Genomic DNA, 22,580 nt, shown 5'->3' with positions numbered 1-22,580 from the left:
TTGAAACAACTTTTCCATCACTATTGTGGCCAGAAAGAGTCCCTGTGGGTTTTAAAATTCACCTGCCTATTGAAGTCTATGGCGGTTCGCCCGGTTCGCCTGTTCGCGAACATTTGCGGAAGTTCGCATTCGCCGTTCGCGAACGGAAACATTTATGTTCGCGACATCTCTATCTATGACCTATATAGTCTGGATGCAGATGGGCATTATACTTTACAAGTAAATGGTTTTATCATTGTGGCAGAGGGAGAATGGATTGCATTGCATTGGTCCAGGTTAACTGACTGGCTAAGCAGTGAAGTAAGGTTGTGAAACATTGGATGAATGGGCAATTCTCCCTTAACTACCTCATATGCATTACACAAACCCTTTTTACTTTATTTTCCATTGTTAGTTTATAAAGTATCTTTCCATTAAGATGCAACTTAAAGGCACACTTTAGGGTCAGGAACACAAACATGTATTCCTGACCCTGTAGTATTTAACCCACCATTTAGGTGGCTTGCCCTCCCTTAGCCCCCTTAGAAAAGGTGAAAACTCACCTTCTTTCCAGCACCACGCGGGTCCGCAGATGCTGGCCCTGCCCCCAATACTTACAAATATGACACTGTTTACAATAGCTTCACCTTTGCACAATTTCAGTAGCTGAGGCTTCCCGGGCCAGTCTAATCAAAAACGCCCCTCCAGGCCAAGAAATTAATTTTGGCCTTTTACCAAGCAATAATCCATTACTTCAATTCAGAGCCTTGCACCTACAAAGTTGGCTAGGAGAATAAATTACATAGGTGTTTTCCAGAGGATGAATGTACAAGTATTCTGAACATCAATGCACATATATGTAGATGTAGACCAGTCATGAAACTCACATGTAAGTTTGCCTTGTGTTCAGCTGAGCCATACATTCCCAGTGGCCTCTTCAGCCTGCTGGTGTGAATTTAATAAGCGTGGGCTCTTAGTCCCATGTAGAGTGGTCTTGTCCACGTATAGTCCCAACTTGGTAAGTCCTCTTTGAATACTTGAGAACCGCTCTCTCTATTGCTCTCCCCTTTCAACTGCTTCCAATAAAATACTTTTTTAGATTTTATTTTTTTCTTGGTCCATAAAACCATGATTTCTGTAAATTTGAAGAACAATGCTCTTCCTTCATTTATTCAACACACAAATATTGCCCTGAATATATGCCAGATGGAATATGTAACTCACTCAGCAAAAAAAAAACCTTTTTATAAAATATAGGAACCTACTTTAAATTCTTCTACTGATTGTGGGAGAAATATGATCAATTCTCAGACAGGTCAGTACAGACTAACACTTCCTATCATTTTCAGAGAAGGAGATGTATATAAGGATATATTCTTCTTACCTATATAGCCACTTCCTTAACTTTGTGGACCTTGGACTTTTTGTATCCACTTAATTCCTTGGTTTACTTTAACTGATGTAAATTATTTATTTCATTATGTATTGTTTTATTTTATTCTGTGAACTTGGAGAACCTATGCTAGTGACTTAATCAATGTAATCTCTATATATTGTACCTGTACAATATTTCTCTCATGTATATTCAATTGTACACTTTGCTTATTAAATGTAAAAAAAAAATGGAAGGGGCACAATCACATATAATTGTTAAACATGTCCATATATTTAATGTACAAACAATTTATTAACTACACTAGTAATATGCTATGTCTTTAATACATAAAACACTGACAAAATTTTGGATTTATTTATCTAACTTGCAATTACTATTGTGCAGGCAAAAAAGTTTATTTTATTTTATTTTTTTTTATTTAAAAGGGCATTCTGATTAACTGAAAACCAGGTTGCAATGTCTCCAGGGTTTGCAATGTCCGCCTCCCTGGCGAATGGTAAGAAGGGAGGCAGGATATAAAGTTTATAGATTACATTTATTTTAATAAAATAAAAAAAGTATTTATAATATATATATACTGAACCAAATTATAAACGCATCACATTTTTTTTTTTTTTGCCCCCATTTTTCATGAGCTGAACTCCAAGATCTAAGACTTTTTTCTTGGTACACAAAAGGCCTATTTCTCTCAAATATTGTTCACAATCTGTCTAAATCTCTGTTAGTGAGCACTTCTCCTTTGCCGAGATAATCCATCCACCATACCGGTGTGGCCCACCACTTGTCTGCTTGATCCCATCCCGTCTCACCAGAACTCTTGCCCCTTGTCTTGTGCCATCCTTAATGCACATCTTCAACTTCTCTCTGGTGTTGTCCCTGCTCCCCTTAAATATGCTACTGTTGTACCCATCCTAAAAAAAGCCATGTTTTGACCCAGCTTCCCCTTACAACTATCATCCCATATCCCTGCTCCCTTTTCCTCAAAGCTTCTGAAAAGACTTGTCTTTGCCCGTCTGATTTGCTTCCTCAATTCCAACTATCTTCTCGACCCTCTTAAGTCCAGATTCCACCCCCTTCACTTCACAGAGACTGCTCTGATTAAAGTTCCAAATTATCCGTTTGCGACTAAATTCAAAGGCCACTACTCCATACTATTCTTCTTTACCTCTCTGTTGCCTTTAACACTGTGGATAGTGGCCTCCTTCTCCTAACTCTTCAATCTCTTGGCCTCTGTGAAACAGCCCTCTAATGGTTCTCCTCCGATCTCTCCCAACATTCATTCTGTGTCCTTTTCCAATGACACCTCCCCCCCTTGTCCTGTCTCAGTCGGAGACCCTCAAGGTTTGGTTCTTGGTCCCCTTCTGTTCTCTCTATACTGCCTGTAACGAACCCTGATGTGGTAGGAGTGATGTGCTAGGAGCAGGAGTGATTATAACTTACAGTTCAGGTGTCCGTTCGTCTATTTCTCCTGATAGGTACAGCTTTCCCAGCAGATTCTCCCAATGCAGTAAACAGGTACCCAAACATCAGCCAAAACTTGATGAAGGGTGTAACAAGACTGAAGCTTTATTGGTGCCACATTGGCTTTTATACAATTCACCATGCAAGGGGTACTCCCACAGAGGAGCTTGTGGGAAACTAGGACACAAAGTTTACAACCAATGACAATATAGTGACAAAGTGTGACACTCCCAATACAAACAGATAATCCCCTCCTCTCTGCCTGTGAGATAATTGAGACAGCTAGAGTAATAACTAAATTATCTCCAGGCAGAAAAAAACATATTTTCCACAAAACTTAGAAAGTACCCCAAAACACATAGCATCCCCATAAATGTCATATCCCCTGATAGCCCTGATCTGGGTGACCAACATATCCAACAATCACCTGGATCAGTTCAGGGGTTTTCGAATTTTATGGAAGTTCCATTTGGACCGACCGCACACGAGGCTCCTGCCCAGAAACAGTTCCATGAGTTTAGCCTGTGCGGACAGTCTATTTCGAAAAGTCACAAAAACAAACTAATGCAAGAACGGAACCCCCTGGCTCATAGTAGCGATTGTTCCCCTGGTTCGTGGGAACCAAACTACTGAACAGCGCTCTCCTTTCTTACACAAGATGCAGCCAAGGAGCTTGTTCAAGCTCTAGCAATCTCTTGCATTGATTACTGTAATTCTCTCCTAATTGGTCTCCCAAGAAGCCATACTGCCTCCCTACAATCTGTTCATCTTTCTCTCCTGTCGCTCCTCTCACACTTCACCCTTCTGTCGATTCTTACACTGGTACCCTACACGTGTTAATTCAAAAACCTAACCCTTACTTATAAAGCTCCAACCAACTCTAGCCCCTCTTACATTTCTTAACTCGGAGGTATGCACTCTCTTGGTATCTCCGCTCTACTGGTGACCTTCTCCTGTCTGCTGCTCGCACCCTTACTGCAAATTCACGCCTGCAGGACTTCTCATGGGCGGCTCCTTTCCTTTGGAAAAGCCTGCCTACCCCCTGTCAGACTCTCCCATAGTCTTCAATACTTTAAGAAGTCCTTTAAAAGCCATCTTTTCAGAAATCTTATGGCTACCCAGAGTAACTTCTATCTCACAAACCTGCCTCTTGCTCTCTCCTAAAGGGCCTCACTCCACTCTCACCTCTAGTTCTGCTACTTTCCAACCATGTTTATTTGCTGTCCTTCTCAATACCGTTCCTATTGTGTGCTATGTCCCACCTCCTCTAGACTATAAGCTATTTTGAGCATGGTTCCCATCTACCTATTGTTCCTGTAACATTTTGTTAGTGTCTCATTTGTTAAACTCCCCTTTTAATGTAAAGCGCTTCGGAATAACATGGCACTATATAAATACCAACAATAATAATAATAATAATAACAATATGTTGTATATTGCAATTCAAACAAAATATGCAAAACTTTTTTCTAACACCAAGTAGTGTTTGAAATAATTGTTACTTTTTGATGGGCAATATAAACATAATACAACAAACCCATTAATTTTAAACAATCTATAAAATTGTGTACATTTTTTGTTTTTGCAGTGCAGAGAAATGCAAAAGGAAAAGTAATCCATACAGCATCACTTACTCTCTCCAGTTTTCACAGTGTTATTTTTCACCATTCAGAGAAACAGATTTTCTGCGAGGATTTTCTGCCGCATTCTGTCTCACTGCATTTTTGTAAATGGAAGCACAACCTTTTCCTAACAAGTGTGACAGAAACCATTGTATGTCAAACTTTATGGCTGCATTTTTAGCAGCCCAGGTAGTGTCAAAGGGAGCAAAGGCTTTGAACAAACTAAGCACATTATACATTCTTTGCGGTCTACAATTGCAGCCTCAAATGTCCTGTATTTTACAGATCTTTAGTGTAGCTAAACTTAAGATTATTGTTATACTTATATGGCAAAACTCCTACATAAAGATATTATTTTAGCAATCTTTTGGCATTTTTACAACGCTCAATCACAGGAAATGCCATCACATTGCTTAGAAATATTCATTAATAATGGGGTTTTTGATCATTTTTATCAGTTCAGTCATACATATAATTTCTGTCAAAAAAGTAATAATACAGATATTGTTTTATACCCCAATATTTAAGTAAGTTATTAATAAATCAATAAAATGTTATAATTTTATTTGAAAATCATGTACTAGCTATGTTTCAAATACCTGTAATTCGGATGTTTTTTTAAATCGAATAAAAATAGGCACTGGATGCATTCAAACAATTTGTACAACAAAACCACAGTGAGTGCTACGATGACTGGAGGCGTCAAATCCCCTTCTATTACAATCATTACAGTAAGTCTTGGCACTTGTGGTATATAGCAGACTTTAAAAGTAACACCAAGTATCAGAAAAAAAAATGTTTTGGCTGCTCTGTGAGGTGCTATGTCCCTTATATTGAGTCATTGGTATTGCATTTGTTATTCTTTTGTGTTTCTTGCATTAAATAATACACTTGTTTTTTCTTTAATTTGTGTGTATTCTGGTTTTCTTGCCCTATGGATTCCAAGCTATAGTGGTTGCTGCTGTGGACAGCACCTCTTACCGACAAAACGTTAACATGGAGTATCAGGCCAAAAAATGCCATTTTTACTTTAAAATACCTGGTTACTACACTATTAACAGTGTTCAAAATACACACGTTCCACTAGCCATAAGTGAGTGAAAACTCAGCTGCGGAGAATATAAAATAAACCCTGGTACTATGAACACTCCAAACTTGTTGTGCCTAATAACTTTTAGGGATGGGTAGTAGTGAAGGACTACAAATATTTAGCCCTGCTTTTAACATATACATTTATGCTTACTTGAAATTTCATAAAAATGATATCTGCATCACATTTGCAACATTTAAACACATTGAAGATTCAGGTGTTGATTGAACTCTAGACAAATTATTCTTCTGGGCTTTCATTAAGTCACATGTGCCTGGCCCTAGGAAGACCCACAATCAATCAGGTAATAAAGATAGCTGTCACACAAACCAGTGAGCAAGTAGATATCTTTTCACAGAGTAGTCAGTCAGTGTTGCAGACCTTTCAGGAGCTTTGAGATTTGTGAAGGTACTAGGAGGGATCAAAATATAGCCTTCACACATAAGTGAAATAAATGTTCACTTCATTTTGTCTGTTTGTCAACTACCTTCTCTGAACTGTTTAACTTATAACAAATACAGACTGAAAACAAAATACAGTGAGAGAACATGAGTTGTAAAAAGAACTGATTCCAGAGATAATCACAAGACAAAAACGCTAATATTTGTATTAGGCGTTTTCCTTTGAATCATTTGAAAACATTAAATCATTTATTAAAAAACTTTATAATAAAACAGCAACATTACTAAAAAATATGTGTGTGTGTATATATATATTTATGACCTAATGTAGTATTTTAAGAGTTACAATTTTAATGTAGTTGTGAAGATTCACAATGAAAATATAGCACTGTTTGATTTAAAAAAAAAAATAATAAAAAAAAATTTCCAATCTTTGAATAATGCAGTGCAGCTTCATTAGATCATGTGTTATGTGTATATATTATTAAATAATCTAAATTCGGAACTGTAACTAGTTCAATTGTGTGATATAGGATGACCCAGCCAACAGTTTTTTAAAACAGATACTTGTAAAATGATACTTGAAAAATGTATCAGGCAGTTGCTAGTTCCTATACTTTTTGACGCACCCAATACATTTTCCATTATGATCCATAATTAAATGTATGATCTGATTACCCTAGCTGTATCTGATTACCCTAGCTGTATGTATTTCAGTAGGAATAAAAAAATAGACCATCAAAGTTGAGCAAACTTCTGTTACAGTATTCCATTTTTATCTTACAATGATTTGCATTCTTTTATTACCTACATTCACCGATACAATCAGAAATACATGCTTATTTCTCAAATGAATCTACTTTTAAAAATACTTTAAACTTGAAGCAATTAACAAGCTATCATAATCGATATCAGTTGTTGATAATGTCATTGATACTTTTTGATGCCACAGTACCCACTGGGTAAATGACATTATTACCTTGCATCCTTATATTGTGCATTTAGAGGAGACACACACTTTGGACAAATAAGTTATAAAGGCACTTAACCAGAAATTTACATTTATTAACAAATCACATGACATATATAAAGATATAACATAAAAAGTAATATGTTCATAATAAATTGCTTCAAATAGCATACTGTAGAAGGCACTTGAAGTATTTCTATTTCTATATCTCATTATTTAATGCTTAAATAGAAAGTAACATGACATTACATTTATAGAATTATTTTTTTCCTATGTGTTTCATATAGTAAGTTTTCTGTTTTCGCAACAGTAGATTAAGGGGTCGAGTCCTTAAATTTCGAGTTAGGCCTAGAGAACCCAGTCATTGAAAGAGATTCTTTATAGTTCCTTGAGCCTGCCATGAAGTACATAAAGGATTCAATTTTGTTGTGATACATGCACTGCACTTGACAGTGACCCAATGTTTAAGTGCAACGGCAGAACCTTTATTTTTCAAAATAATCACTGCCAGCTTGTATGTGAGTTGTCCCTTAGCTGAGCTATTACAGTAGTTCTCTCACCATTATAGACAACATGGATATGACATACAGGAAAACTTAAAGGGATACTATAGTCACCAAAACAACTTTAGCTTAATGAAGCAGTTTTGGTGAATATATCATGTCCCTGGAGTCTCACTGCTCAAATTTCTGCCATTTAGGAGATAAATCACTTTGTTTATACAACCCTAGTCACTCCTCCCTGCATTTATCTCCTAAATGGCAGAAATTTGAGCAGTGAGACTCCAGGGACATGATATATTCACCAAAACTGCTTCATTAAGCTGAAGTTGTTTTGGTGACTTGCACAGTCTTACTAAACACTTCCTGTAAAGAGTCATCTAATGTTTACACTTCCTTTATTGCAAATTCTGTTTAATTTAGAAGTTGTTATCTCCTGCTCTGTTAATAACTTGATAGACCCTGCAAGAGTTTCATGTATGTAATTAAACTTGAATTTACAGTGCAGGAGATAAAAAAAAAAAAGAACTTTTAAAGTAAGTTACACCTGATTGAAAATAAAACCATTTTGTTTTCATGCAGGTTGCGTCCATCACAGCTATGGGAGGTGTGGCTAGGGTTGCATGAACTGAAATAAAAGTGATTTAACTCCTAAATGGAAGTGAATTGAGCATTGAGACTGCAGGACTCACTACTAATTTTAGGATCTCTTAATGGAAAACTTTTTTTCTTACAGTTTAAATGATCTTTATTCGTTTTTTTTTTTTAGTGTTCTTGTATTTAAATAAACAAGATAAAAGATTTCAAGGTCATATACAATAAAATGCATTTTTTTTTTTTGCTCTGCAGTACTATTGATTCATGAAAAAAATAGCATGGCATTTTGATAGATGCAGAATGCCTGACATGAACATATCTATATATGTAAAATTAATAAATAGCAAATATCTATGGGCCTTTTCCACACAAACAAAACATTTTTCCCGCTAATGCTGCTCCATGGGATTATTTCACTAAACAATAACTTGTAGTTAAACACTGAATTACAAGATAGGGGACTTGAAAAATCCTCCAAATCAACTGTAGTCACAGCTTGCTTGACTTTTTTTGTAATTAATTTTTTTTCCGCCATTTTGGAACAAACCATTATATCTCATTGTATTTATTTCTCAAGTCAAGTAATTTTTCATGGCATTTTCCATTTTAAGAGTTGAGTAATTTTACCTTTAGCATGACCCAGCCAGAACAAAAAGTCACTGTATTAACTATATATAAACATATATTATATGGTTTACTACTTTTTCTGTAATGGCTGTAGGGTTGTTGTTTTTTTTTGGAGGGGGAGGTGTGCACAGACTGAATGTTTCTGAAAGTTTGGATCATTATGAAATTTCCAAAGTATTATAAATTAATATCCCGGGTTCATTGGTTAATAGTAGTATAACTTGATTTTCACTAAACTTGATACATTTGTATGATATAGGGTAAAGATTTGTTGAAAAGCCACAAAAGAAATGTAAAATAAGATACCTTCACAAGTCAAACTTCCGTGGCTTATAACGAAACTTTATATCAGAATTGGGCAACAGAATACCAAGTCCTGTGCGACTATTATCCTGGCCAATAATTTTGTTTTCAACCATTTCCATATCCACATACAGTAATATCACAGCAAGAAATTGTTTTATCTCATTTACAGCAAAGAACCGACCAGGGCATATGGTAGCTCCTGAGCCGAATGGCATGAGGTAATGCTTGAGTTTTTTGCCTTTTTTGAAGAAGGTTGTTTTCTCTTTTTCATCTTCAACATAACGGTCATACTTAAAAACCTGTAAAAGAAAACAAATACATCTATAAAACAGAAATATATTTTTACATTTTCTTAAAATGGAAAAAATAAAAATAATTAAAACCATAAGAGATGGGACATGGGACTTGCAGGAGATTCAGTTGATTTTCATGTTACTGTACCATGCATGTAAAAGATATATAGATGTGCAGATGTGAAAAAGTGCAACAAATAAGTTCACCCTCATTTACACCACCTAGAAATGTCAATGCTCACTGGAGTCTTTAGACTGCCTGTTTAATGCATCTGAATTAGTAGTGTACAGCAATTAGAATTTTTTTTTGCTTAAAATAAAATTACTTCCTTCTCTTTATATTATAATATAATGAAAATATAAACTCCCACTATGTTTGTATATGTGCTGGAATTCATGAATTTATATTTTGGTACGCTGATATATTATTTGTAAAAAACAAAAGAAAATACACACACACTCTCTCTCTCTCTCTCTCTCTCTCTCTCATGGTATACCTATTTAAACACAGATTGTTCTTTTTTCATTCTTAGGGTCATGGTGTTAATACATACAGTACAATCAAGCAGGAAACATGGACGAGTTACATCAACCCAGGTCCAACTGCCTAAACAACAAGTGCAGACATAACAATAGGCATCTAATAAATTTTGTGCTTATATACTTATCCATAGGTTTCATGGACATTTTTTTTTTTTTTTGAGGATTTTGTTCTGCAAGAATGATTTACCAATTTTATATCATTATTTTCAGGTTTTTCGTGATTTTCTACCAGTTGTATTTGGCCCTCTCAGTCCTATTGATTTGAACTGACATGGCTTAACCACTCAAGGACCACATGATGGTCTTTGCCGTCATGCATTGCAGGGCCCCATACTGACTGTGCTAAGAGTGAGCATTACAAATAGACATTTAAACACTGCTGCTAAGCAATTAAACTCAGCCACAGTATTTATATCACTACCTGTAGCCTCCTTAATTAAAAAAAAAAGTGGACCCCCAGGTATCTTTCACTATTAGTGGCCTCACATTGACAGCATTGATCTCTGTGTGAGGAGCTGCAGTGTGAGAGTGAGCTCTCCCTCTCATGCTGCAATTACACTGTACAGAGTGGGACACAGTCCTCTGAGATCTTCCTGCTTATCTCCCTCTCACCCCGCAGTGATGCTGAGAGCTGGAATATGATGGCATTCCAGATCCCGGCATCAATAAGCGGCACGTGAGGGAGCTGAGCAGGAGGAATACAGCTCCCTCACTACCTCCACTGCCTCCACATCCAGCAGCAGCAAACCCAGCCAGCCCAGCAAGCCCCACTGGATCCTAGAGAAGAATTCACTACATCTCTCCCAAAGACAGGGAGGCTGGGTGGATTAAAATTACAATAAAAAAAATTATATATTGTTATGTGTGTGAGTATGTCAGTATCAGGGTGTCTGTCAGTGAATTTGTGTGTCAGTGTGTCTATGAGAGAATGTGTGTGTGTGTCTGTCAGTGTGTCTGTGAGTGAATGTGTGTGTCTGTCTATGTGTCTGTAAGTGAATGTGTGTCTGTCAGTAAATGTGTGTGTGTCTGTCCGTGTGTCTGTGAGGGAAAGTGTGTGTCTGTCTATGAGTGTGTAAGTGAATGTGTGTGTCTGTCAGTGAATGTGTGTCTGTCTGTGTGTTTGTGAGTGAATGCGTGTCTGTCAGTGTGTCTGTGAGTGAATGTGTGCGTGTCTGTCACTGTGTGTCTGTGAGTGAGTGTGTTTCTGTCACCATGTGTTTGTGAGTGTGTGTGTGTGTGTGTGTCTGTCAGTGTATGTCTGTGAGTGTGTATCTGTTAGTGAGTGTGTGTGTCTGTCAGTGAATGTGTGTGACTGCGAGTGAATGTATGTCACTGTATGTGTATCTGAAAGTGTGTGCCTGTCAGTGAGTGGGTGTGTCAGTGTGTGTCTGTCAGTCAAACTGCGTGTTCGTCTTAAACAGGTAGGGGTGGGGCAAATTTAGATTAAGGGGTGCTCAAATTTTGTCATGCCTAGGGCAGCACATATCCAAAATACACCACTGGGTATCTACGTTCTACAATTATATATGTTTTGTATAGAAGTTTTGGATTTTGTGACTACTTTACCAAAGTGTTAGCTTTAAAACTGTAATTCACTCCTTGCAGTATTTGTTTTATAACATTAATTGAAATCCTAGACATATTAGGCATTTTAACAATCAGGACTAATTAGTGAATCTAATTTGAGTTAGATTTCTTTATTTGCACTTGGTTTACAGAACTTATTAAATGTAAAACAGAGGAGAAAAAATTGTTGTTCCCCCCCCCCCCCCCATTTAAAAAAATATTTTATTCCTATATCATATTGTGTTATGTGTATATACAGGGTATAAAACGAAAGCCCCATTTCCCCAATAAAAATTATATATGATATGTATGGGTGCGCTTGAACAGAAAGGGGAAATTTTGGTAAAACAAAAACAAACTCATGGCATAAGTGTCAAAAAGGCCTTGTTATAGAAACGTTGCATGGCAAAAAAAGCCTTGGTCCTTAAGGTGTTAAACTAATTACAACATATATACAGGGGCGAGCATCAACAAAAAACAAAAAAAAAACATTACGCCATTATTCTTCCAGGATCTATCTCTTTTCAGATCTGTATCCTATCATTATTAACATTTGTAACAAACCACAAATCTCAACAAAACAACCTGGGATAAACACAGTGGGTTGTGTGGTTCCAATATGTTAAAGGTTACTTAGTTTTCAAACATTAAAATTAAAGCGGCACTGTCATGCCGAATCACGTTTTTTTTTTAACCCCCCTCCCGCCTCCACTACATCCAATCGACCCCCTAGTCACCCCCAAATGCCCCTAAGCCCCCCACATTACCTACTTTTAATTCTTTATTTTCTGCCCGATCTTTATTCAGGGCGCCGCCATCTTTGTGTGGGTAGGTGAAGTCCCTGTGGGACACGTCATCTACCCACACTACACAGACTGTGAGATTCCCGCACATGCCCAGTGAAACACCTGGACATACGAACGGGAATTTCATCTATTCATTCATTCATTCATTCATCAGACAGACGAATGAATGAATAGAAACATCAGACAAACAAACTAACACTGAGTATCAGTGTTAGTTTGTTCGTTCAGTTTATTACAAGGAGGGAGCTACCGGCACGCAGCTCCCTCCTTGTAATATGTAACTATAGAAGCGGCAGGGAGCTGTGCTCCCCACCACTTCATAAGCCCCCCCAGGCCCCCCCTCACTCTATGGGGGTCAATATGACCCCCATAATAGCACAAGGGAGATTAAAATCTCCCCAATGCCCCTACTCGCTATACCGCGAGTAGGGGCATGTCCACTAAACAGTGAGCAGCCTGTGGCTGCTCACTGTAAAAAAAAAATGGTAATAAGGGGGGGAACCTACTGTCCTCCCCCCTGGCCCCCACCCCTGCGCGGTGGGTGGGGGCCCTGATAAAACAATAAGGGGGGGACCTACTGTCCTCCCCGCCGGCCCCCACCCCTGAGCGGTGGGTGGGGGCCCTGATAAAACAATAAGGGGGGGACCTACTGTCCTCCCCCCCGGCCCCCACCCCTGCGCGGTGGGTGGGGGCCCTAATAAAACAATAAGGGGGGGGGACCTACTGTCCTCCCCCCCCGGCCCCCACCCCTGAGCGGTGGGTGGGGGCCCTAATAAAACAATAAGGGGGGGGACCTACTGTCCTCCCCCCCCGGCCCCCACCCCTGTGCAGTGGGTGGGGGCCCTAATAAAACAATAAGGGGGGGGACCTACTGTCCTCCCCCCCCCCGGCCCCCACCCCTGTGCGGTGGGTGGGGGCCCTAATAAAACAATATGGGGGGTGGACCTACTGTCCTCCCCCCGGCCCCCACCCCTGCGCGGTGGGTGGGGGCCCTAATAAAACAATATGGGGGGGGACCTACTGTCCTCCCCCCCGGCCCCCACCCCTGCGCAGTGGGTGGGGGCCCTAATAAAACAATATGGGGGGGGACCTACTGTCCTCCCCCACGGCCCCCACCCCTGCGCGGTGGGTGGGGGCCCTAATAAAACAATATCGGGGGGGGACACCTATTGTCCTCCCCCCCGGCCCCCACCGCTGCGCGGTGGGTGGGGGCCCTAAATGAACCCCCCCATCAAGGTGACTAGGGGTCCCAAGCCCCTAGTCACCCCCACCCAAAACATTCTATCCCCTACCTACCCCCCTCACCCTAAAAATAGTGAGGGGGGAATAAAATAACTAACCTGTAAAAAAAAAAATTAAACTTACCATTTGACGTCTTCTTTTTTCTAAATTCTTCTTTCTTCAGCCCCCCAAAAGGCCAAATAAAAATCCATCATACCCGTCGCACTTGTAAAAAAAAAAAAAAACGAGCGCAAACAAAAATTAATCCATGTTCACCCATGGAGGGCACGCCGCGTACTGAGCTCTGCAGGGCGGGTCAAGGCTTATAAAGCCTTGCCCCGCCCTGCAATTAAGCTTAGAACACACTGATTGGTTGGTTTAAGCCAATCACAGTGCTCTGTGTCATTTTACACTGCGTGGGAAAATTCAAAAGAACTTTCCCACGCTGTGTAAAATGACAGATCACTGTGATTGGATGGTTTTCAAGCCACCGGTTTTGCCCAGTTTTATATTTAAGGGGTGAACATATTACAGAAGCCTGACGGGCATGTAGTAGAGTGGCCGTTTTATGTGGTGTATGAAGAATTATACCAAGAAGTGCCATGACCAGTGGTGCCCTGGAGATTCAATACATTAAACTTTAAGATTTCAAGACTAGGGGCTTGATTTACATTCAGACAAATTAAATTAAGGCAGAATGTTGCCTGCTTTGAACATGAAAATAAATTAAGGACTCTACCCTATGGGTCTTAGGTAACCAACGATTGAGTCGTGGGGGTAGTATGTGGTGAGGACTCGGGTCAAGAGGGGTAAATAACCCCTGAGTGCTTGGTGGGTGGGGGGAGTAGTTGCAATGCGCTAATAGTAGGGCAGATCATATGTGGTGAGGGAGCATATGAAGTTAATGCCTGGAACTTAAAACAGCAAAAAGAAAAACACAAAAGCAATTATAACAAATGTAACTGGTTGAATGGTCAGGCAATCACTGCGCTCGTTCCCTTCTTCAACCAGTGTCGGCCGCAGAACGTGGTGTAAAAGGGATGATATTGTGTACATTCCAGCTGTGGCCTGGTTGTGAAGTGCTGTCAAAGGATGAGGTAAGGCCCAGTCCCTTAATGAAGTTTGCGGAATCCTCCGCGGTGGAAAGTAGGTGAGTGCAATCATCCCTGGTAACTGTCAGGTCTCGAGATGTAGTAGTTGATGTTTGCCGAGCATAGGTTCTTTGTTACTTGTTGGAAGGACCTTCTCCATTCCAAGGTGGATCGGCTTAAGTCTTGCAGGAACTGATGTTGCATCTCCTCAAATTGAAGCGGTGGTCTGGTTTTCACTGTGTCTTGCAGTGCCAGCTGGTCCTGAAGCAGTGGGAAGCATACTAGGACATCCAGGGGTACACCAGCCGTTGCTCTGTTTGACTTGGCGAGCCTGAAGCAACCGTCAACTAGAATGCCTTTTGCTGAGCGTTTGGGCAGGAGAGTAGCCAGTAAGCGTCCAAGAAAATTAGAGGCGTGTTCATTAACGGATTCGGCAATACCGCTAATTTTTAGGTTGTTGCGCCTCCGTGCATCATCACGGGTATCGATTCTGGCCTGCATTGCTTTGTGGGATGCCTGTAGTTTTTGTATTAGCTCATTGGTGCTTGTCTGCTTCTGGGCTATGGAGGAAATGTTGTCCTCATTAGCCTGTACTCTGGCCGTCACCACAGTGATGTGCTCTCTAATGATGTCGAGGTCAGCGTTGAAAAAAAAGGCTCTGATGTGGGGATCCGGCTGCAATGCCATTTTGGGTTTAGGATGCGACTGCAGAAGGTCGGTGATGTCGCGGGAGCCTTCTCCCTTGAGGGTTCTTAGCCTTCTTCCTCTCTAAGTGGTAGTGCTCCAGTCCTGAACTCCGGCGGTATAAAGGTAAATAAATGTCTCCGGCACAGTCCGTGCAGTGTAGGCTGCGAGAGCTTAGCCGACATGCTTCTTCGAAGTCAAAGCCACGCCCCCATTTTATACTATTTTAATAGCACAGTGTGCACTATATTTTATTTTCTGTTTTTATATCACAGTACGTATTTTAACCCATTCAAACACAGGAGAGTAGACTGCACAAACAATGGAGATCATTCCACTCCAGGCGTAATGTAAGGAGCCAGGCTAGAGTTCACTCTCACCACTAGGACCACCAGGAATGGCTGCACGGTCCCTCCTCCCAGGCAAAAGGTATGAAGGGAGGGGGGATACAGTGCTGGCTTTTTTAATTAAAATAAAAAACCACACAGCAGTCCTCGCACTTTGTTTTCACAGCAAACTTTGCTAAAAATGCTATTTACTAATTTTGCTTCGATACCAGTTATTAAAGATTCTCACTAGAGGAAAACTTCTCCAAAACTAATTGAATAGAAAAAAAATGCATTAAATATTCAGTCGGCGTAGAGCCCCCAGCCACCCCGATTAGATGGTGAAGATTAATCTATTTTTTTTTTTGTTTGTTTGCTTGGTTATAATAATTCTGTCAAGTGTTTTTATTTTAAATGAGTTGTTTTAAGATTTTTATGAGATTGAATATCTTCGATTAGGACATCGACAAAGCAATTAATGTAAAGTTTGTGAGTTGAAGCCCTAAATGGTGATTTTTTTTTTCTGTTCATACTTCTAATTTCAGTCCTTTATTTTTCAATATGTTTATTGGATTAGCATTTTCTGTAGCAATGCCTAATATGTATATTATAATGCAAGAGGCATTTCCTCAACAAGATTATAAAAAATGGAAGGTGTTTATTGTCATCACAATTAGGCCAAATGCTGTAAATGCTTCTCCTATGAGAAGCAATGTATTCTATCAAGATCACATGCATTGATGATCTCATTAGAAGGAGAGAAGCTACAGCTAGCACACATTTTCGGTGCTGGAGTAAAGATGTGTTTACAATCTTTGTTTGTGTGCATATTTTATTTAAAGGGGGTGAGTGCTACTATTACAACTAAACTATAAGAGAATTAATGTTCCAGAACAAGCACTCTATACTGGCTGAAAATATGTCTTCCAACAAAAACACTGTCTGTCTTATGAAAAGCACACCCTCCAATAGCAACACTGCATGTCTGGTGAAATTGTGTACCCCAATACCAGCACTGTATGTCTGGTGAAATTGTGTACCCCAATACCAGCACTGTATGTGTGCTGAAATTGTGTACCCCAATACCAGCACTGTATGTCTGCTGAAATTGTGTACCCCAATACCAGCACTGTATGTCTACTGAAATTGCGTACACCAATACCAGCATTGTATGTCTACTGAAATTGTGTACCCCAATACCAGCACTGTATGTCTGCTGAAATTGTGTACCCCAATACCAGCACTATATGTCTGCTGAAATTGCGTACACCAATACCAGCACTGTATGTCCGCTGAAATTGTGTACCCCAATACCAGCACTGTATGTCTACTGAAATTGTGTACCCCAATACCAGCACTGTATGTCTGGTGAAATTGTGTACCCCAATACCAGCACTGTATGTCTACTGAAATTGTGTACCCCAATACCAGCACTGTATGTCTGCTGAAATTGTGTACCCCAATACCAGCACTGTATGTCTGCTGAAATTGTGTACCCCAATACCAGCACTGTATGTCTAGTGAATTTGTGTAGCCCAATACCAGCACTGTATGTCTGGTGAAATTGTGTACCCCAATACCAGCACTGTATGTCTGCTGAAATTGTGTACCCCAATACCAGCACTGTATGTCTAGTGAATTTGTGTAGCCCAATACCAGCACTGTATGTCTGGTGAAATTGTGTACCCCAATACCAGCACTGTATGTCTGCTGAAATTGTGTACCCCAATACCAGCACTGTATGTCTAGTGAATTTGTGTAGCCCAATACCAGCACTGTATGTCTGGTGAAATTGTGTACCCCAATACCAGCACTGTATGTCTGCTGAAATTGTGTACCCCAATACCAGCACTGTATGTCTAGTGAATTTGTGTAGCCCAATACCAGCACTGTATGTCTGGTGAAATTGTGTACTCCAATACCAGCACTGTATGTCTGCTGAAATTGTGTACCCCAATACCAGCACTGTATGTCTGCTGAATATATGTCCCCACTCTCAGCTTTGTGTGTATGGCTGGTGAAGCATGCTACCAGGCTATTCCAGATTTCCAGGTAAAGTCTCACTATTTCTAGAGATAGGAGGTAGACATAGAGGGTGTTGTCAATTTCCATAGATGTTTAGCTTCTTAAAAACACACCCACTGCCACTGTTCCTGTCTCCCTTCTCTCCTTTACCCTCCAAACATGAATACAGGCAAGGCATAGGTTACTGACAATTTGAATTTGAATGGTTACTCCATGCACTGCACTATGGTCACTTTATTGATTTAAAGTGGACATGGTGCAGCATTTCGCTATAAAATGGTGCACAAATAGGGTTTAAACCCACTGCTGATTGAGGTGTAACACTATCTCTGGAAGAATCATTTAGGCATTATCACCATTCTGGAACAAGAGCTCTGACCTGGCTTATGTTGGTTTTATATGTTTGGCATCTGTCATAAGCAGGCACAGCATGCTGGCAACAGACAGCCTATGGAGAAACACTCCCCCATCTACCCCCTCCCCTCTCCCCCCCCCACCCCCCCAACACAACACAAATTCTTCCTACTTTTTGGGTGTGGGGAAATGGGGGCAAGAAAATAAGTGTTACTCTGACCAAAAACAGTATTTTCTTAAAACCCTGATTTTTTAACATTACTGCACTGTTTTCTTTGTTCTTGCGGATTACTATGTAACATAAACTGACATATGAGATGAATTTTGTTAACTTTTGCCAGAACGGAAATTGTACATAAAGTGGGTAAATATGCCAGTTTTTCAAACTGTGAGCTGTACTAGTAAATAGCACTGAGATCATTTTTTTTTTTTTTTTTTTTACTTAAGAGTGTAACTAATTTTATGAGTTAGGCTGGTTTATATGCCAGTTAGTAAATCAACAACGCTTGTAACACTTTTTATGTATTTGATAGTGGTTTGATCTCTGAGTTTGATCTCTGAGTTCCATTAAATTATACATGGTTTTGTAATTATTTATTTTTCTCTTTATTTAATGTTTTGCCATGAAGGATATCATGAACTATGGTAGATGGAATATATGCATTGACTTGTTAGTGGTGACTGTTGATTCTCTGCCTGCATAATTTGACTTTCTCTACCAATCTGTATCTATAGTCAATAAAAAGCTACTTAAAATATATAAAAAATTAATGTAGAATAAAAAAAAAAACCTCTGTGGTCTGTTACTCTCTCCCCCATTTTATTCTTTTCAGATATCCTTGTGCCAATCTAATTATGATTGCATGGAACCAGGAGCAGCTCGAATGATGCTAGCAGATGGTTATATAATCTGTCTGAAATAGTAAAACATTCTTCAGAATCATCTCGTTTCTGGAATCATATTTATTCATAAATTTAACAAAGGTATTTTAATATTTGCAAAATGAGGAATGTTACTAAGTATTTTCTTTTTTAAATCTATATCCATGCAGACATAATAATATTAATTATTTGTAAAATACATAAATTTTATTATATTCAATACTCAATCTAGTGAAGTTTAAATAGTATTACACAAAGTGGCTTTATTTGAAAGCTAATATAAACATATTTTTTTTGTGGAATTAATTTATTCTACAAATAATCTTCAATAAACTTGATTTTTAGTGAATGCTATGCTTCTTCTCTGAAAGTTGCTTTGATCAAGATAATGTTTCACACTCAAATTTTTATATTTTTTGCATTTACTATAGTTCTATAAACACTCAAAAGTTGTTTACAATTGATTACACAAGTATCCCAAAGCAGGTAGGTAAACACAAAATCTCTTAAAGGGACGTTCCTGTAATACTCTGGGCACCAACAGAAAGTGCATTTAATTAATCCACATTCAAAGCTTTTTAGTTCTGATAAAGAGAAAAAACGGCACACTTTTTTTGCAGATCCTGGAGCAGAACCCTGCTTTCTTGGCCAAACTTCCTTTTTCATAGAACATATTCCTGCTTAGAATTACTTAGGGCATGTGAGCTTCTGACATGACTACACCCTACAGCCAATCACTGTCTTCTTAGGATAGTTTTTAAATATTAATAACAGATAATAGAGGACAGCGATTGGCTGTGGGAAGAGTCAAATCAGCAGCTCAGCTCTCATTGGCTGAACTACACTGCATTCCTTCAAATCGAGAAGGTGATTTGTGAAAAGGGGGAGTGTGGCTTAAGGGGGGTTATGTTGCAGAAAGCTGCAGAACTAATCGCGAAATCCTAGTGTGTTTTCGTCACATGAAGACTCGTTTGAGAAACAATTAGTGTAGGCTTGCTACAAACCAAAAAGACTGACTGTCAAACAATATTTCTGTCCTCATAGATGGCTGTTAAACTTATATACCTTCTATATCTAACTCACCAACCTAAGAAGTTTCTCTATCTGTTTGTAGAAGTTATATAATATAGCAAGAAAGAACGTCACTTGTGTTAGTTCTACTAAGCTGCGTGCTTGTTTATCTCGGTTTGGATGCTGGACATCTAGTCTTCTGTTTTACTGCATTCTATTTGTAGGACTTTACGGAATACATTTAGGAATCCACATTTGCAAAAATACAAAAACATAAATAACAAAACAAGTAGGAGTAGACTTGGTGTTCCAATATTTAGGTTTTGATTGTTGCACTGTTACATCTATTAACCTTTAGATTACATATTATTAATATATTATTCATTATTAAGCTTTGTGCTAAAGGGAAAGGCTAGCTTATAAATGCATAGTTTGTTTCTAATGCATTTGAACAAGGCAGTCACAATACAAAAATATAAAAAAAATTGTTATTCAAAGCTATTTTCCTAAATCTCTAAAATTAGCTAGCTAATCTGATCTACCTCCATATTGAAATGTACTAACTTCCGTGGTGCCCAATCAAATGCTTATAGGGAACAGAAGCATGCTTAGAGTTTTGACGAGACCAATCTCGCCTCTGTGCATTGGAGGAGCCTGGTTGCCCGCCTGGTGCCTTTAGACTATGGCCCCATGTTGAAACGCTTGATTTTCCCCTGCAAAGACACGAAAGCCGGGTCATTCGGTACTTGCCCTATTTGAACAGTGATACTCCAGATAGCTATGCCATGGAGCCCATTCGTATAACGAAAGACTATGTGAAAGACTTTGGCTCCATGGCAATGGAACTGTATGTATGTGATCTGAGCGCCATTCAGTAATAATGTGCACTCAGATCTGAGCTATCTGGGAATATGTTGAATGTACCCGTTTTATGCAATAGCTGTACAGTTATATATTTTTATGTATTTTATTGTCTTTTGCTACCATGTGTTCAATGGAGTTTTGCCTCTGTCCTTGGAGATAATTGGATTACTTCCCAATTATCTCCAGGATAGAAGACTCTGTGGAACTGGTTTTGGGCAGGAAAGCCATGCTTTATTTGATCACAAAGGACTTAGATCTATCTTTTGACCCACTGGACCAATTTGTATGATTTTGACATATGTTTGTATTTGTAGTATGCTGATTCTGAAAATGTGAATGTGATGCATACTTTTAAAAATATGAATAATGTGGAAAAACTGTATTTCTCTGCCTGTGATAATTACATTAACCCATTGTGTAAGGTAATTGTATCACAGGCAGAGGGGAGGATTTTGTGTGGGAGTGTCTGAGTGTATTGTACGTGTTTATTGGTTGTTTTACAAAACCCTGTGGGTGGTACTAATGTGTAAGAATGTGTACATAAGAACAATAAACCCACAGCTCTGCCTGTTCCTGCTTCACCCTCAAAACTGAGCCCTGTCACGTTCTTGAGGTTACTTATTGTATGCTGTTCCAGTTCGACTGCTAGGAGTGTAAACCTATTCGTATGGTTTTTCCTATTCGGCTGTTTACAGCATTCGTATGTTTGAGAGCATTCGTATACTTCTCCGGTTCGGTGGATTGGTGTCTACAGTAGCTGCCTGTATATCTGGAAGGGAATACCTCCTAAACGGATTTTAACCCCTTTTATGCCGGGGTGCTGTTACAAGAGTACTTGGAACTTGAGAGGAAAATGTATGTTGAACTTTCCCCAAATTGTAGAATTTTCTTTGAGATTATCTGCAATCCACACAATCTTAATTTACTTTTGTATTTTTTTTTATACAGGTCCACCCTGCCTCCCTTTTTTACCTTAGCAGAGAGAGCTGGAGATTTTGTCAGTGTAGGATAGAAATGCTTCTAAAGTAAACATACTTTAAGGTTTAAATGTGAAAAGAACACTGGAAGACCAATAACCACTACAGAGTGCTGTAATGATTATTGTGCCAGGAGTTGTTGCCCCACTTATCACAATACCTGTCTCTTCTGTATTCTGATGCACACCCACTCATCCCTAGCTTCCTGGTGCTTCATTATAACATCAAATATGACATGAAACCCTTCCATTGGCCTTCTTTTATAATGTCAGACTTTGTTGCACTTTTTGTTTATGTGTACACACTTATGTGACATCATGGCCCTCTGTAACCAACCATTACCCAATACAGGGTATATATACTTTCTGGCTGTCCTTTTTACTTGCCTTGTCATGGCTCCTGTTTACCTGAGAGTGAGTTATAATTCACTTATTATTCTGTTTTTTTAACCTTAGCTTGTCTGACCATTCTTGATCTCGGTAACCCTGACCTTGGCTTGTATCTGTGTAACTCTGTAACCCTGACCTTGGCTTGTATCTGTGTACCTCTGTAACCCTGACCTTGGCTTGTATCTGTGTACCTCTGTAACCCTGACCTTGGCTTGTATCTGTGTACCTCTGTAACCCTGACCTTGGCTTGTATCTGTGTACCTCTGTAACCCTGACCTTGGCTTGTATCTGTGTACCTCTGTAACCCTGACCTTGGCTTGTATCTGTGTACCTCTGTAACCCTGACTTTGGCTTGTATCTGTGTACCTCTGTAACCCTGACCTTGGCTTGTATCTGTGTACCTCTGTAACCCTGACCTTGGCTTGTATCTGTGTACCTCTGTAACCCTGACATTGGCTTGTATCTGTGTGCCGCTGTAACCCTGACATTGGCTTGTATCTGTGTACCTCTGTAACCCTGACATTGGCTTGTATCTTTGTACCTCTGTAACCCTGACCTTGGCTTGTATCTGTGTACCTCTGTAACCCTGACCTTGGCTT

The 22,580-nt window shown here is 39.3% G+C and overlaps 1 protein-coding gene across 1 annotated transcript in view; it reads right to left on the bottom strand.

Annotated features, from left to right (window-relative positions):
- Positions 1-8,289: 8,289 nt before the first annotated feature.
- Positions 8,290-22,580, bottom strand: part of LOC134608506 (cytochrome P450 7B1) — a 193,888-nt gene continuing 179,597 nt past the window's right edge. The window contains exon 6 of the mRNA XM_063451356.1: positions 8,290-9,248. Within this exon, the coding sequence (XP_063307426.1) occupies positions 8,952-9,248 (297 nt within the window). The 3' untranslated portion in view covers positions 8,290-8,951. The remainder of the gene's footprint in view (positions 9,249-22,580) is intronic.

This window comes from Pelobates fuscus, chromosome 4 (assembly GCF_036172605.1).
Source record: "Pelobates fuscus isolate aPelFus1 chromosome 4, aPelFus1.pri, whole genome shotgun sequence".
Classification (NCBI taxonomy): Eukaryota; Metazoa; Chordata; class Amphibia; order Anura; family Pelobatidae; genus Pelobates; species Pelobates fuscus.
This window is presented reverse-complemented; position numbering and strand designations above follow the sequence as displayed.